This window comes from Acomys russatus, chromosome 24, assembly GCF_903995435.1.
Source record: "Acomys russatus chromosome 24, mAcoRus1.1, whole genome shotgun sequence".
Lineage (NCBI taxonomy): Eukaryota > Metazoa > Chordata > Mammalia > Rodentia > Muridae > Acomys > Acomys russatus.
The window spans coordinates 12,149,625-12,163,972 of NC_067160.1; the positions used below are offsets into that span (position 1 = coordinate 12,149,625).

At 36.0% G+C, this 14,348-nt stretch overlaps 1 protein-coding gene and 1 pseudogene across 1 annotated transcript in view; one reads left to right on the forward strand and one right to left on the reverse strand.

Moving 5' to 3' along the window:
• Lnpk (lunapark, ER junction formation factor) overlaps positions 1-14,348 on the forward strand; it is a 53,626-nt gene that overhangs the window by 22,209 nt on the left and 17,069 nt on the right. The window contains exons 6-8 of the mRNA XM_051166111.1: positions 1,419-1,459; positions 4,693-4,776; positions 4,862-4,913. Of these exons, the coding sequence (XP_051022068.1) occupies positions 1,419-1,459; positions 4,693-4,776; positions 4,862-4,913 (177 nt within the window). The remainder of the gene's footprint in view (positions 1-1,418; positions 1,460-4,692; positions 4,777-4,861; positions 4,914-14,348) is intronic.
• On the reverse strand, positions 11,367-12,225 carry LOC127206836 (ribosome biogenesis protein NSA2 homolog; annotated as a pseudogene).

Genomic DNA, 14,348 nt, shown 5'->3' on the forward strand with positions numbered 1-14,348 from the left:
CTTCTCCTCTCCTTCCTCCTTCTGGTTGGTTTTGTTTGTTTGTTTGTTTTTGTTTTTGTTTTTGTTTTTCAGACAGGGTTTCTCTGTGTAGCCCTGGCTGTCTTGGACCTACTTTGTAGACTAGGCTGGCCTCAAACTCACATCAATCCACCTGCCTCTGCCTCCCAGAGTGCTGGGATAACAGGCATGTACCACTCCGCCCTGCACAGCAGGTGTTTTTAACTGATGAGCCATCTCTTCAGTTCCTTGAATACACTAAATATGAACCAAATTAAATGTGTACTGATAACTGTTATATAGTCTTATTGTTGTTCCCTAGTAAATTTATTTTTTCTTTTCAAAAAACTACATTATTTATTGTGTTTGTACGTGGTCGTATGTGTGCCACAGTGTACATGTGGAGGCCAGAGAACAACCTTCAGAAGTTACTTCTTATTTTTGCTAATTAAGTATTTTTACAGAAAAACTAGAAACAATACATTTTCAAAGAGATGTTCTTTTGTTAAAGATTTATTTAATGTGTATTTTTGCCTATATATATATATATATGTATGTATGTATGTATATATATATGTGCACCATGAGTGTCTGGCGTCTGTGGAGGTCAGAAGAGGGCGTCAGGTCCCCTGGAGCCTGGGGCTAAGGATGGTGGTGAGCCATCATGTGGGTGCTTGGAATTGAACCTGGATCCTGTACAAGAGCAACAAGTGCCATTCATCTCTGAGCCATCTTTCCAACTCTCCCTTTTTTTCTATAAAATCATTTATTTTTATTAAAATTATTTTATTATTTTGTAGCCATGGCATCTATAAATCATTATGTAGATCAGCCTGGACTTGAAATCACAGAGATCTTTCTGCCCCTCCCTGGGATAAAAAGTGTATGGCACTATTCCTGACTTAAGGGCTACCTTTTGAGTATCATGAATCCATTATGCCAGCTTAAATAAACATGCAAATTTTATAAATCTTTAATTTTGAAAAGCTACTGATAATTCTTTGTAAGTCTCTTCTTAGGTATCATAAAGATTTTCAAAATTTCATCATTTGTTAAAATAAGCAATATGATTCTTATAAACAAAGAATATTTTTATTATAATGGGAGATTTGGGATTTGCCAATTAAAGTGGTAGAATGTTCAAAGAGAAGTAAAAGTATTGTTTTTGAAAAATATTAAGAATTTTGTCTATATAAAATTGATTTACATTTTTTCCTTAATCTTGAAATCTATAATACAGGAAGACTATGAAATATATGAGTAGACATTAAGATAGTTTTTATCTCTACATGTGTGATAAATTTACATAATTCCTGAACATTTTCTTCTGTTTGCTTCATGTGTATTATTTATGATGATTAATTCTCATATATAAGCATCTTGATATTTGATTTAGCTTTGATTTAAATCTTGTTTTTTAGATGAAGCATTGGATGATTTAAAGTCCCAGAAGAAAAAGATAGTAAGTTAAATTTTATTTAAAGTTAATTTATATAAATAAGTTAAGAACTGGATTATTAATGCTTATATATTATACCCTAGTGATTCTCAAAGGAATACTTTTTGACAGTATTTTAATGTCAAAATTAAATTATGAATTTTTTTAGTTAATAACACACAGGAAAAAGTAGTTTAGGCATGTAGACTTTTTTGAGAGTCTGAGAATTTATGTTAATTGGAAGCTGAGAAGTAAGAACATAATTTGTACTGGAGAACTAAATGAGGCACAGAGGGTATAAGGATGGGTACCCAGATTGTTTGTTAGAGCCCTAAGTGGAAGAAACATGGACTCGTGTTAATTCTTAGGTTTCTTTAACACCATGAGGTAGAGGAGGTGGGGCGGGGGGAGGAGAGAGGAGAGAGAATGTTAATATTAGTTGTAAGAGACAAATTCAACATGAAAGACTGAAGTAAGAGGGAATAAGGTAATTTTCTCCTTAGTATCTTTTACTCTACTCCAGCACTGTTGATCCCATGAACACCTATTATGAGGCTAGTAAGATGAAAAACATTTTTTGAGTGTTTTGGGAAGAATACTAAGAATAAGACAAAAGCCCTGAGGTGTAAGGCTGGCATATAAATGTCTACAATAAGTGAATTGATTTTGGAGTTTGTCTTTTACGTATTTTCTTAGTATTAATGCATAGCAATGGTGCTAACTGCTGATAGTATGCTATTATATAGAAACTCATAAAATGAAACTTAAGTATATATGGTCAATATAGTGTACTTTTCTCTTGAGTGTAAAAAAATCGTACTAATTTTCTTTTTATGTGACAAATACCTGAGGAAAACAACTTAAGTGGATGACAATTTATTTTGGTATCTGACTGTAGAGGTTTCAGCTCTTGAACACTTGTCTGTGGTGACACAGTAGGACCTCATGGCAGGGGTGCATATTGTGTGAAAATAATTTTAAATAAAATTTAAAAACGTAGTTGAGAATGGGATGGTACCTATTAGTGTTTTTTAAATTATCTTGTTTAAGATAAATATGTGAAACACAGACACACAAGTAAATACTTACTGCTGACTGATCTACTAGGAATCACAGTTGTTGAAATTGCATTTTGACTGTGAGTTATCTGTTAAAGATTATAGCTGTATATAATCTTTTTAAAATTTAAAAGCAGTTTATCTTTTAAAAACTTTCACTGTATATAATTCTTTTTCTTTCTTTCTTTCTTTTTTTTAAATTCTTTTTTTCAAGACAGACTTTCTCTGTAACAAGAGGCCTGGCTGTCCTGGACTCGCTTTATAGACCAGCCTGGCCTTGAACTCACAGAGCTCTGTCTGCCTTTGCCTCCTGAGTGCTGGGATTATAGGCGTGTGCCACCACGTGGGGTTATATTCATTATATTTATTATGTTACATAAGGACCATTTCATACAAGTATGTATTTTCTCATATTCCCCTGTTGTCCTTCCTTCCATTAGTCCTCTTTGTTCCCATGGACAGTTCCACTTTTTCTTCATATATACATGGGTTTTTATGTCTATAAAATTTAGGAATCACATACAGGAGAAATTGTACAGTGTTTTTCAGAGACTGGCTTAATTTTCCTAGTATGCTAATTGTAAACTTAGCAGTAGGATTCATCTGTAGCTATGCTGACCAAATCAGTAGCTACCTGCCACATTTGCCTATTTACATTTTCATTATTTATAGTGAAATAAAGCTGTAAACTTAATTTGTAGGTCACAAAGCAATGTTTAAAGTACTCACTTATGGTAATCATCTTAGTGATTTCTATTGTGCCAATGTAGAACAATGACAAAACACATCTGTCATTATTGAGAGTTCTATGGAACGACACAGGTCCAGATGTCATTAAATATCAGAGATTCAATTCTTTAATATTTTGTGATGATGTTGATTTGGGGCTCTAGTCCATGATACTCTTCTCTACCTCCATTCTTAATTTTTTCACTTGTTGAAACTGAATTTTGACATTGCTTATCTTGAGAATTTATTATAATTTTGAAATAACTAGAAAAAATTTTAGTTTTACTAAATTGAGATTTATAAATCATTCGTCTAAGGACTTAGCTTCTTAAATGTTAGACATTTAATAGGGAATCTATTAACTCCAGTTGTGGCAGGATATTTCTTTTAAAACTATGCTTTAACTAAGTGAATGTTCTTTGGATTACTTTTAAAAATAAGTAAGTGTCCATGGAGTGAACAGGACATATAATGAATGTAAGTGGTTATTGGTCACTGAGAAGGAAAAGGTCATGTTGCAATTTTTCCAAAAGTATTTTATATCGCACACTAGTTATTTGTCATAACTGACTGTCTGGTACTAAAATTCAACTTTTTCTGATCTTGGACCACAACTGCCAACATGATATTTTACTAGTGATTACTTACTTTTAAAACTGAACCCTTGTATTAGGCTATGAAGTGACTTGAGAACATTGTAAATAAAGTGCTATAACAATGAGGTATTTTCATTACAGTCCCTAATGTGAGCATAGAACTCAGTAAAATTTTTACTTAAATTCTGTGTTTGTTTGTTTGTTTTATCCTTCTAAGGTGGTTTGAATCTAAGTAAAAAAAGAGGAGGTGGAAAACTTTCGCATTTTGAGTCACTTGAGCACATTCCATGGCTGTTCTCCCAGTTAGTGGATTTTCACTGCGTTTGCAGCAAGCTAATTGCTTCTGCTAATAAATAATCTAAAATCGATGCTGACAGCAGTTAATTGGCACAGAGATTTTATTTTGTAAAGCTCTTGGCTAACGACCTTCTTAAATTAATAGCATTAAGTGCTATGAGGAAATAAATCTGAGGAATTGCCTGTCATTTGCTTGTCATGTCTAATAACTTCCAATAATGATGGCTGATAGATTTCTGCACATTCCATTATTGAAGTGGGTGCATGTAATTATTCTCCTCATCATGTGTAAACAATTAGCCATATTTGGTATTTCCTTGCAGTAAAGCTGTTAAAATGAAAGCAATGTATTAGAGGTTGGAAACTATTTTAAAAGCTTGGATTTTAATTATTTGCAATAATTTGATTGCAGGAAATCTTTTGATTTAGATACATTTTGCTGGATATAAGTACAAAAAGGAGAGGGGTGACTTTATCCTCCTTAATTCCAAGATTGATATTTTAATACCTTTTGAGTAAGATTTATAAAAATAGTATTTTTCAAAATATAGCAGTTAATGGAAATTTTTGTTTGTAGCTTGAAGAAGTCATGGAAAAAGAAACTTATAAGACAGCTAAATTAATTCTTGAAAGGTTTGATCCAGACTCAAAGAAAGCAAAGGTAAAACTGATACCACTATTTTTTCATTACAATTTTTACATTGTAATGGGGCACTGTATAATTTAAACATTATTGTAATTGACAGGAGTTTGAGCCGCCATCTGCTGGAGCAGCTGTAACTGCAAAACCAGGACAAGGTAAATAACTTAGTAGAAACTGCTGCTGCTGTTGGAAAGATCCATATTTACCCAAGTGAGTGCACAAGTGTGTGTTGGTGGCGTGTAAAAAGTTAAAAGCTTTTCTGTTAATTTATACTTGGTAACCTGACATAAACACTAATTTTATTTCATTTTTATTTTGGAGGTATATATTGATAGAATATTGAATATTGAGATTAAAGTATAATTGGTTTTAATCATGAAATTTGATTAATATCACTTGTATTTTACAAGCTTTTTAAATAATAATCTTTAGAATATATGTTATTACTATATTTTCATTTTTATGATTTCCTTCTGGAGAATTTTTTTTAGCAAGGTTGAAGTTTGTTCTAAAATTAACACATTTATTTAATAAAAGAGTAAAATTAAAAATGAAAAGAAAAGAAAATTGAATTTCATGTAACAACAAATTTCTGGTGTTGTGTTACCTGTCGTACGTACATCATCAGCATTACATTAAATATTATGTTAAATTTCAAGTCTTTTTATTTTTATTGTCAGTTGTTTTAATTTATTCTTACTGTGTATATGATGTGCCAAGGCTTACATGTGGAGGTCAGAGGGCAAGTCTGGAGTTGACTCAATCCTCCTGCCTGTATGTGAGTTGCAGGGCTTGAGCTCAGGTTCTCAGGCTTATGAGCCAGCCAGTTTGAGTTTGCATTGAGTTTTTAGATGTTTGTATTTTTTCACTAGAATCTGAAAAGTTTTTAAGATTTTCTGGCCTTGAAGAATCTCAGATACATAGAAAACTGTAACTCTTGTCCTTGCAGAACTGAAACCTCGTTTTAAAGTTACAGTAGCACCATAACTTTGGAAAGTAGTCTTTATTTATCTCCAAAAGAGCCATGGAGATAAATGAGTCACATTTTTAGGTTTTCTAGTTGGTATGGTTGTGTGGAAAGAATTCACTCTGTCAGCCTTTATAACTAGGATTTTTGGGTTAGCGTGTTCTTTCTTTCTTTTTTTGAAGTTTTGACTGCTTTTTTGGTAAAAGCAAAAGTTCATATACGATTAAAATAAATTACTTATACATGTTTCTAGTAAAATTCCCGTTTCATAAGTACTGTTAAATTTTCCTATAGTTTATACATCTGTTATACATAGAAAAAGTTTTGTTCGATGTAAAGCATTTTTGTATATATAGTACTACTTCCTAAAAAATACCGAATTCATAGGAGCAGAGAGTAAAATTGTTGTTTCTAGAGATATAGAGGCGATGGGAGCTGTAGGGAGACAGGATTTCAGATCTATAGATGAATGCAATGCCTAGACAGCTGGTGTACAGTATAGTGACTCTAGTTAGCAATGCTGCATTGTGTACTTGAAATTTGCAAAGACAGGAGATTTTATGTGTTCTCTCCATATACAGAAAAACTGGTATAATATGACTAATTAGCTTGACTGTAGGAATTATTTAATGTGTGAAACATTTTTTGATAAGTAATAATGCTAGTAAATATGTTTTTCAATGTGATATCTTACAGAAAGCTGTGGCTGTTACTTTAAAACACATTCTTAGGTATCTTATAATTTAGTTAAATTTATTTTGAGAATTTAAACCCTTCTTAGAAACTTTTGAGGCCCAAATGAAAATTTTTTCTTTTGACGCCATATCATAATTATAGATAAGCTGCTGCTGTTTTCATTTGCTTTGGATACGTGTACTGCTTGCAGACTCTTGCAAGTCATATTTAGCTGTGTTGTGATCAATCATTTAAAAACGTGCAGAAGGAGCAGGCAGGATGACTCTGGGTAAAGGCACTTGCTGCCGTGCATGATGACCTGACTTCACCCCAGGATCCACATGTTGGAAAGAGAGGCCTGAGGCCTACAAGTTGTCTTCGGTCTCCACACATGCATCATGGCTTACATGCACACACTCTTCCCTCTCAACTAATATAAACATTTAATTAAACATTTACTGAATACTTGCAGGCAGATACTTTGGAGAATAAAGTGATGACTTTTGTTTGTTTGTTTTTGTTTTTGTTTTCTCTGGGTAGCCTTGGTTGTCCTGGACCTACTTTGTAGACCAGGCCGGCCTTGAGCTCACAGAGATCCTGCCTCTACCTCCCAAGTGCTGGGAGTACAGGCGTGCGCCACTGCCGCCCAGCTGCCTTCTTTTTTTTTTTTAGCTAAAATTTTGTTGACAAAGTGAGAACAAGTACTGAATACATATATAGCATTCACCTATGGCCCTTGAAAAAAATCCACTCTCCAAAAGGATTATATGTAAGTGTCTTTATTTTCTTAGCTCTCTTGCAGATTGCTGAGCTGCAGCTGATGCATGTATAATAGACATCTTAATTTTGTATAACTGAGTTGTTAATGATGCTGACTGTGCTTGAACTGATTACAAATTCTGAGGATAGCATTGTTTGGTTTGCCTAGGTTTTACGTTAAATATTGTGCTTACTGGATGATTAACCCATCGTCCCTGACATTCTCTTTTGATCCCAAGTAGATTTCTTTTTTGTTTTAAAAACAGTTTTGATTTGTAGACAAATGGCAAAGACAGTGTAGAGTTCCTGTTTGTTCTTGTACCAACTTTCTCCTGTTACCATAACAAGAAGGTATGTTTGTAGCCACAAGATGTGTTACTGTTAACTAAAGGCTGGACCTCACCTTTTCCTCTTCTATGATACCATTTGAGTTCTGTCCTGTGTTTAGTTGTCTTTTCTCCTTAGAGTTCTTTTAACGGTTTCAGGAATTTTCTTTCATTGTCTTTTTTTGTGATGATCTTGTAAGATCTTTCCTTAATATGTTTTGGTAAAGAATTTTTGTGTTTAATCTTAAAATATGGGTTATAATTGATATGAAATATGAAGGAATAAACATAAAAAGTAGGGACCTGTGTGTATACACATTAAATAGTACCATTTGCTGCTTAGACGCTTGTACTGTCATGGACTAGAAGATGGAGAGATTCTTGTCTCAGTATATTAAAAAGCAATAGAGCTTGAATGGAAATGAAAAATGAAATTTGCCATAGAATAAACTCTTGCATACTCTCTATATCATATAGAAATATAAGCATTTGCGGATGATGAAAAACGAAATTTCTTTCAAGATCTTGATTATACAGGACTAAATTTTTCAAGGACTAAGCTTTTTCATTTTCAAGATCTTGAAATACTGGACTGTATTTAATTCTTATGCACTGTGTTAGGTGGGCCTACTATAGCTATGATTAAACACCATACCAAAAGCAAGTTGGGAAGAAAAAGTGTTTATTTTTATTTGGATTTTAACACAGCCACATACGTGTTTATCATCAAAAGAAATCAGACGGTAACTCAAACAGGGCCGGAACCTGGAGGAGAAACTGATGCAGAGGCTATGGATGAGCGCTGTCTTGCCCCTCATGGCTTGCTCAGCATGCTTTCTTATAGAACTCAGGACCATCAGGCCAGGGATGGCAACCACAATTGGCTGAGCCCTCCTCCGACAATCACCAATTAAGAAAATGCCCTACAGGTTTGCCCACTGTCCAATCTTATGGAGGCATTTTCTCAATTGGGGTCCCTTTCTCTAAAATGACTTTAGCTTGTGTCAAGTTGACATAAAGCTATAGAGCATATGTACTAATAATGTCTGTTTTTCTTTCAACAAATGCTTATTGAGTGTTTGCCACAAGAGATTTTGGTTTTGTTTCCCAAGTTGTAAAGTGGTAGACAATAAATTAGTACTAAATAGAGTAAGATAAAGGCTGATAAATAGGAAGTCCCTACAGGAAGGGCAGGTTGTAGTTTTGTTAGGTAGAGTTTCTGGGGAAGATCTCATTGGTGACATATTTTTAAAGACAGGAAAGAAATAAGCGTATGAGTTATGTAGATACCTGAGGAGATCTCCATAGACAATGGTTAGTATGTAAAAAAAACTTGATGCCTTGATGGACTGCAAATATTTTCTTTCCTCTTCTGGGGGTGGGGTTTCATGTGAAGAAGCAATAAAATTATTAAAAGATTTTATGTGTAACATTATGGAATAGAGTTTTCTTTATAATACAATGAGGCAAACCACTGAAGCCTATGGGTTTTATTTTTTCCTCTTACTCAAAATAGATTTTTTTTCCCTCATATAATATATTTTGATTATGGTTTCCTCTACTCCTGGTTTCTCCCCACTTTCTTCCCATCTAGATCTATCCCCCTCTCTCTGTTTTATTAGAAAACAAACAGGCTTCTAAAGGATAATAATAAAACATAATAGATAGAATAAAAACTAACACATTGGAGTAGGACAGAACAAACAAATCAAAGGAACAAAGACAAAGAAAAGGCACAGGAACCAGAGAGCCACTTGTTTGCCCACTCAGGAATCCCATAAAAACACTACAGTGGAAGCTAAAATATTTTTGCAGTGGACCTGTAGGGTAAAAAGAGAGAAAATAAAATAAAAATGTGAAGATAAGTTAAAACAAACAAACAAACAAAGCCCTGACAGGACATTAAGGATCCTTGAAATATGTGGTTGAACTCGTCTTCTGTTGCCATCTACTGCTGGCCATGCAGCCTACCTTAAGAGTAGTTTGTGTCCCCATTGAGGCTCCCTTGGAGGAAACCACATTTTCATTTGCAAGTGGTTATCATTTGGAGATGGCTTCTGGGTTAGGGATGGGGCCATGTGTCCCCATGTGGAGTAGACCCATGAAGGGCCCTGTGCATGCTACCTCCATCTCTGTAAACTCATAGTGCACCCATCCTGTTGATTAAGAAAGTTTTGTTTGTTTAGTGTCCTCTATCCCCTCTGGCTCTTACACTGTGTCCTCCTTCTCTTCCATGGGGTTCTCTAATCTCTAAGGGAGGACTTTGGTGGAGAGATTCCCATTGAGGGCTGAGTGGTTCAAGTCTCTCACTCTCTGCATGTTATTGTCTGCCTGTAAGTTTCTGTGTTTGTTGCCATCTGTTATAGGAGGAACTTTCTCTGATGATGGCTGAGCAAGGCACTGATTTATGAATATAGCAGAATGTCATTAGGAGTCATTTTATTGCTATGTTCTTTTAGTAGAACAGCAAGTGATATTTAGTTTCTGTCTAGGTCCCTGAGCTATGTAGTCTTAGGTTATTGGCCACTCAATCAGATATTGGTTTGTTACTCTCATAAACTTTGCCCCACCATTGCGCTACCATATCTTGTGGGCAGTCTACCATTGTACGTCAAAGGGCTTGTAAGCTGGATTGGGGTTTACATTTCTCCTTTGGCAGCATGCATAGTACTATCCTGTACCAAAGATGATGGCATGTAGGGGTGAAGGTTCTGTGTAGGCACCAGCTGGACTTCTCCAAGTTCAGTGAATTGTATAGGTATTGCCTTCAGCAAAAGGGCCTTGCCATCAGTTTGTAGAGAGCAATTTACAGTGTTGACAACAGCCGTGTGTGTGTGTGTGTGTGTGTGTGTGTGTGTGTGTGTGTGTGTGTGTGTGTTTGTGTTCCCATAGGACTCCTTTGGCCAACAACTCTTCTTAAATGTAACCTATTTCTGATACTGGAAACTTTATTTGGTGACAAGAGATGCCCAGTTGGGCCTCTGTTTCCCCCATTATTTGGCAATTTCATTTAGATTGCCTTCATATATTTATGTATTTTAGGAAGCTTCTACTGTATTAGGTTTCCATACCGTCCTTCAAGTGACCCATAATTTTAGCTGTCTCTCCTCATATTACCTCCCTTGTCCAATCCTTTTTTCTCCTTCCCTCCCCACTTGATCCTCTTGTTCCAGCCCCCCGCCCCAAATCCATCTATAACTCTTCATTTCCTATTCCTAGGGGGAATCTGTCTCCTCCAGTCCCTTATTCTATACCTAAGATCTGTGGTTCTACAGATTATAGCCTGGTTATCATTGATTTAACAGCTTTGTCTCTCTTGGGTTACCTTACTTAGGATCATTTTTCTATTTCATGATTGCATTTTTAAAAACCAGATAAGTAATATTCCACATTTTCTTTATCCATTCATCTGCTGAGGGATATCTGTGTTGTTTTCAATTTCTGGATATTATGAATAGAGTAGCAGTGAACATGGTTGAGCAAGTGTATCTGTGGAAAGATGGTATGTCCATTGGGTGTTTGCCAAGAGTGCTATAGCTGGATCTTGAGGTAGATAGATTCCTATCTTCCCGAGGAACCTTGCTACACCGATTTCCATAGTGGCTGTGCAAGTCAGCCGTCTCACTAGCAGTAGATGAGTGTTTTCCTTACTCCATATTCTCACCAGCATGAGCTGTCATTTGTTTTGTTGCTCTTAGCCTTTGTGATGGGTGTAAGATTAGATTAAAAAAAAAAAAAAGACCTAGGGAGTTTTTATTTTTATTTATAATTTAATAAATATTTTTGACTGCATATGGGATAAGGCTACTGGTGGTTCAGAAAGATTACAGTGATTTTCCTGATGATGTGTAGTCTTCGGTGTAACTTGTATGAAGTCACTGTCAAACCTGCAAGACCACATTTATGCACCCATTGTTTTCAAGATTGTTGGTAACATGGGCATACTTCCTCCAATAACCTTGCCTCCTTGTGTCACAAGGCCCAACTCACATTCAATGTAATAACTGTACCTTTGGTGATCATACCCAGAGTTATAGTGGGTGTGATGGAGTCTTTTCACACCAGGTATTGGCAGGCAAGAGGTACCTTTCAGCTCAGGCTGTATGAGCTTTTTTTTTTTTTTAATGTAGGCCCATTGGCCTAATGAACCTTTCATATTTAGGTGGTTTTCTTGTAAACCATTAGCAACAAAACAGATTTTAGGAGCCAGCGTCTTCCATACCTTTTCGTTTTCCTGTTTGAATAACTTTTAATACTTTTGTTTCTCCTTGGGCATGGACTTTGAGTACAGGGACATCCCATTTTCCTGCCTCCACTTTCTGTTTAATCATGTTGGAAGGTGCTTTTGCTCTAGACTGTCCCCCTCTGTCCAGCAGGTAGGCAGGTACTGCTTCCTGGGGCGTCTGCCCATCATTCTTCTGTTTTTTGTTTGTCTTTTTCATTTGTACTTTCTTGGCACCATCATGGCCTTCCTTCCTTCCTTCCTTCCTTCCTTCCTTCCTTCCTTCCTTCCTCCCTTCCTCCCTTCTTCCCTCCCTCCCTCCCTCCCTCCCTCTCTCCCCTCCCTTACTTCTTTCTTTCTTTCATCCAACTGATATCCATATTGTTTATTATGGTGTAACTCAATATATTTATTTTGTGGCATGATGACAGTTGCGGACATGCCTATGACCTTGGCTGTCAAAAACCTCTTAACTTCTGGGTCTCACTGGCCCTTCAGCCTACTTCACTCAGGCCAGAATGGGAAAAGTGAAAACTTTTTTTTTTTTTTAAAGCTTGGAGATTAGAGTACAGAACAGAGTTGAAACATATAAATCAGTTAGGATATAATCTAGTATAGATACAAGAGGAGGGCATACACCAAACAAAGATATGGCAACATAAGTGGACACAAAGAGACGAGAACAGTGGTTTTCAAACTCTGGGATTCAATCCCTTTGTGTGTCCAGTAACCCTTTAATAGGAGTCACATACTAGATATCTTACATATCAGATATTTACATTCAGTTTGTCACAGTAGAAAATTACAGTTATGAAGTAACAATGAAAACAATTTTATGGTTGGGGGTCCCCACAGCATGAGGAACTGTAATAAAGGGTCACAGCGTTAGAAAGGTTGAGAACTACTGAACTAGAGAAAGGACTCAAGAGTAGATTGACATGGTTTGGTGGTGATTAAATTTGGAAAGTAGGGGATGAGAGGAGGAGTCAGGAAATCATTTATATTATCTACCAAGACTCTTGAGAGGAATTACAAAATAATAGTGTCAAAGATATGGTATCGTTTCTATGTGAGAATCTGTAAGCAACCATGTGCTTGGCACAGTCTTATCTCCTTCTGCTAAGGAGATACTTCCATGCATATGCCATAGCTTCTGGGAGTTGATATTTAAGTCAGTTGGAAGTTGATATTGAAAATTCCTAGGTCAGACATTCGTGGTGGTGCAGACCTGTAATCAGGGATCAGGGATCAGAGGCAGGCAGATCTCTGTGAGTTTGAGGCTAGCCTTGTTTACAAAGTGAGTCCAGGACATCCTAGGCTACACAGAACAATCTTGTCTTGAAACAACAACAACAAAGAAAATTCCTAGGCTAATTTTGAAAAATAAAATTAAGTCATAGTTTTCATTATAGAATATTCATCTCAAGAGTTAATTAACAGAAAGCTACTGATTCAGATTCTAATTTTAAAAATAAATTTATATTTTTCACTAAAGAAACTCAGAAATAACTTATGAGATGTTTAATATGTAAATTAATATCTGTATTTTATTATTTAATTTGTATGAATGGTTTGCTTGCATGTTTATCTGTGTGTTCCTAGTGCTGGAAGAGGACAGAAAAAAACATAGATCACCTGGAACTGGAGTTACAGACCATTGTGAGCTTCTGTATGGGTGCTGGGAATCAAACCCAGATCCTGTGGAAAAACCACTATTGCTTTTAACCACTGAACCATCTCTCCAATCCCTTAATACTTGTATTTTTTAAAATGTTTAGGGTCTGGGGAGGTGGCTTAGTGGTAAAGAACACTTGTTACGCCCGCCACCAAGACAGGGCTTCTCTGTCCAGCCTTGTCTATCCTGGACTCACTTTGTAGACCAGACTGGCCTCAAACTGAGATCCACCTGCCTCCGCCTTTGGAGTGCTGGGATTACAGGTGTGCGCCACCACACTTGTTCTTACAGAGAACCTTGGGCTCTGTTCCCAGCACCTACATGGTGGCTCACAACCACATATAACTCTAGTTCCAAGGGATCTGATGAGGACACCAGGCATGCATATGGTTCACATACATACACAAAGACAAAACACTTACATATAAAATAAATCAGTAATTTAAAAATGTGGTTTTTCTTTTCATTAAGTGTGCTACATGCTTTCCCGTGCCTGTGGAGGACCAAGCAGGGTGTTGGATCCCCTAGAACTGAGGTTATAGACAGTTGTAAGCTACCCTGTGGGGGCTGGGAACTAAATCTAAATATTCTACAAGGGCAGCAAATGCTGTTAAGTGCTAATCATCTTTCATTCCCTGTAAAAAGTAATCACTGTGGAAACAAAATTACTTAAGAGTGCTTACCTTATTATTTTTTTAGTCTTCATTTTTCTAGTGCTAGGGATTGAGTTCAGGGCCTTGCACATTCTTGGCAGTTGTTTATTACTGAACTATAGCCACAGCCCTTAACTTTTTTGACCCTGGACTGGTCTCCCTATGTACCCTAGACTGAATTTGAATTTATCCCTGCCTTTGCCTCTTTACTACTGGAATTACTTGTGTATTACTATACCTGGCTTATATTGCTTAGTTTTTGGTTATCATAATGTATAAAACATACTTATTAATGCTAATACTAGTAACTTGT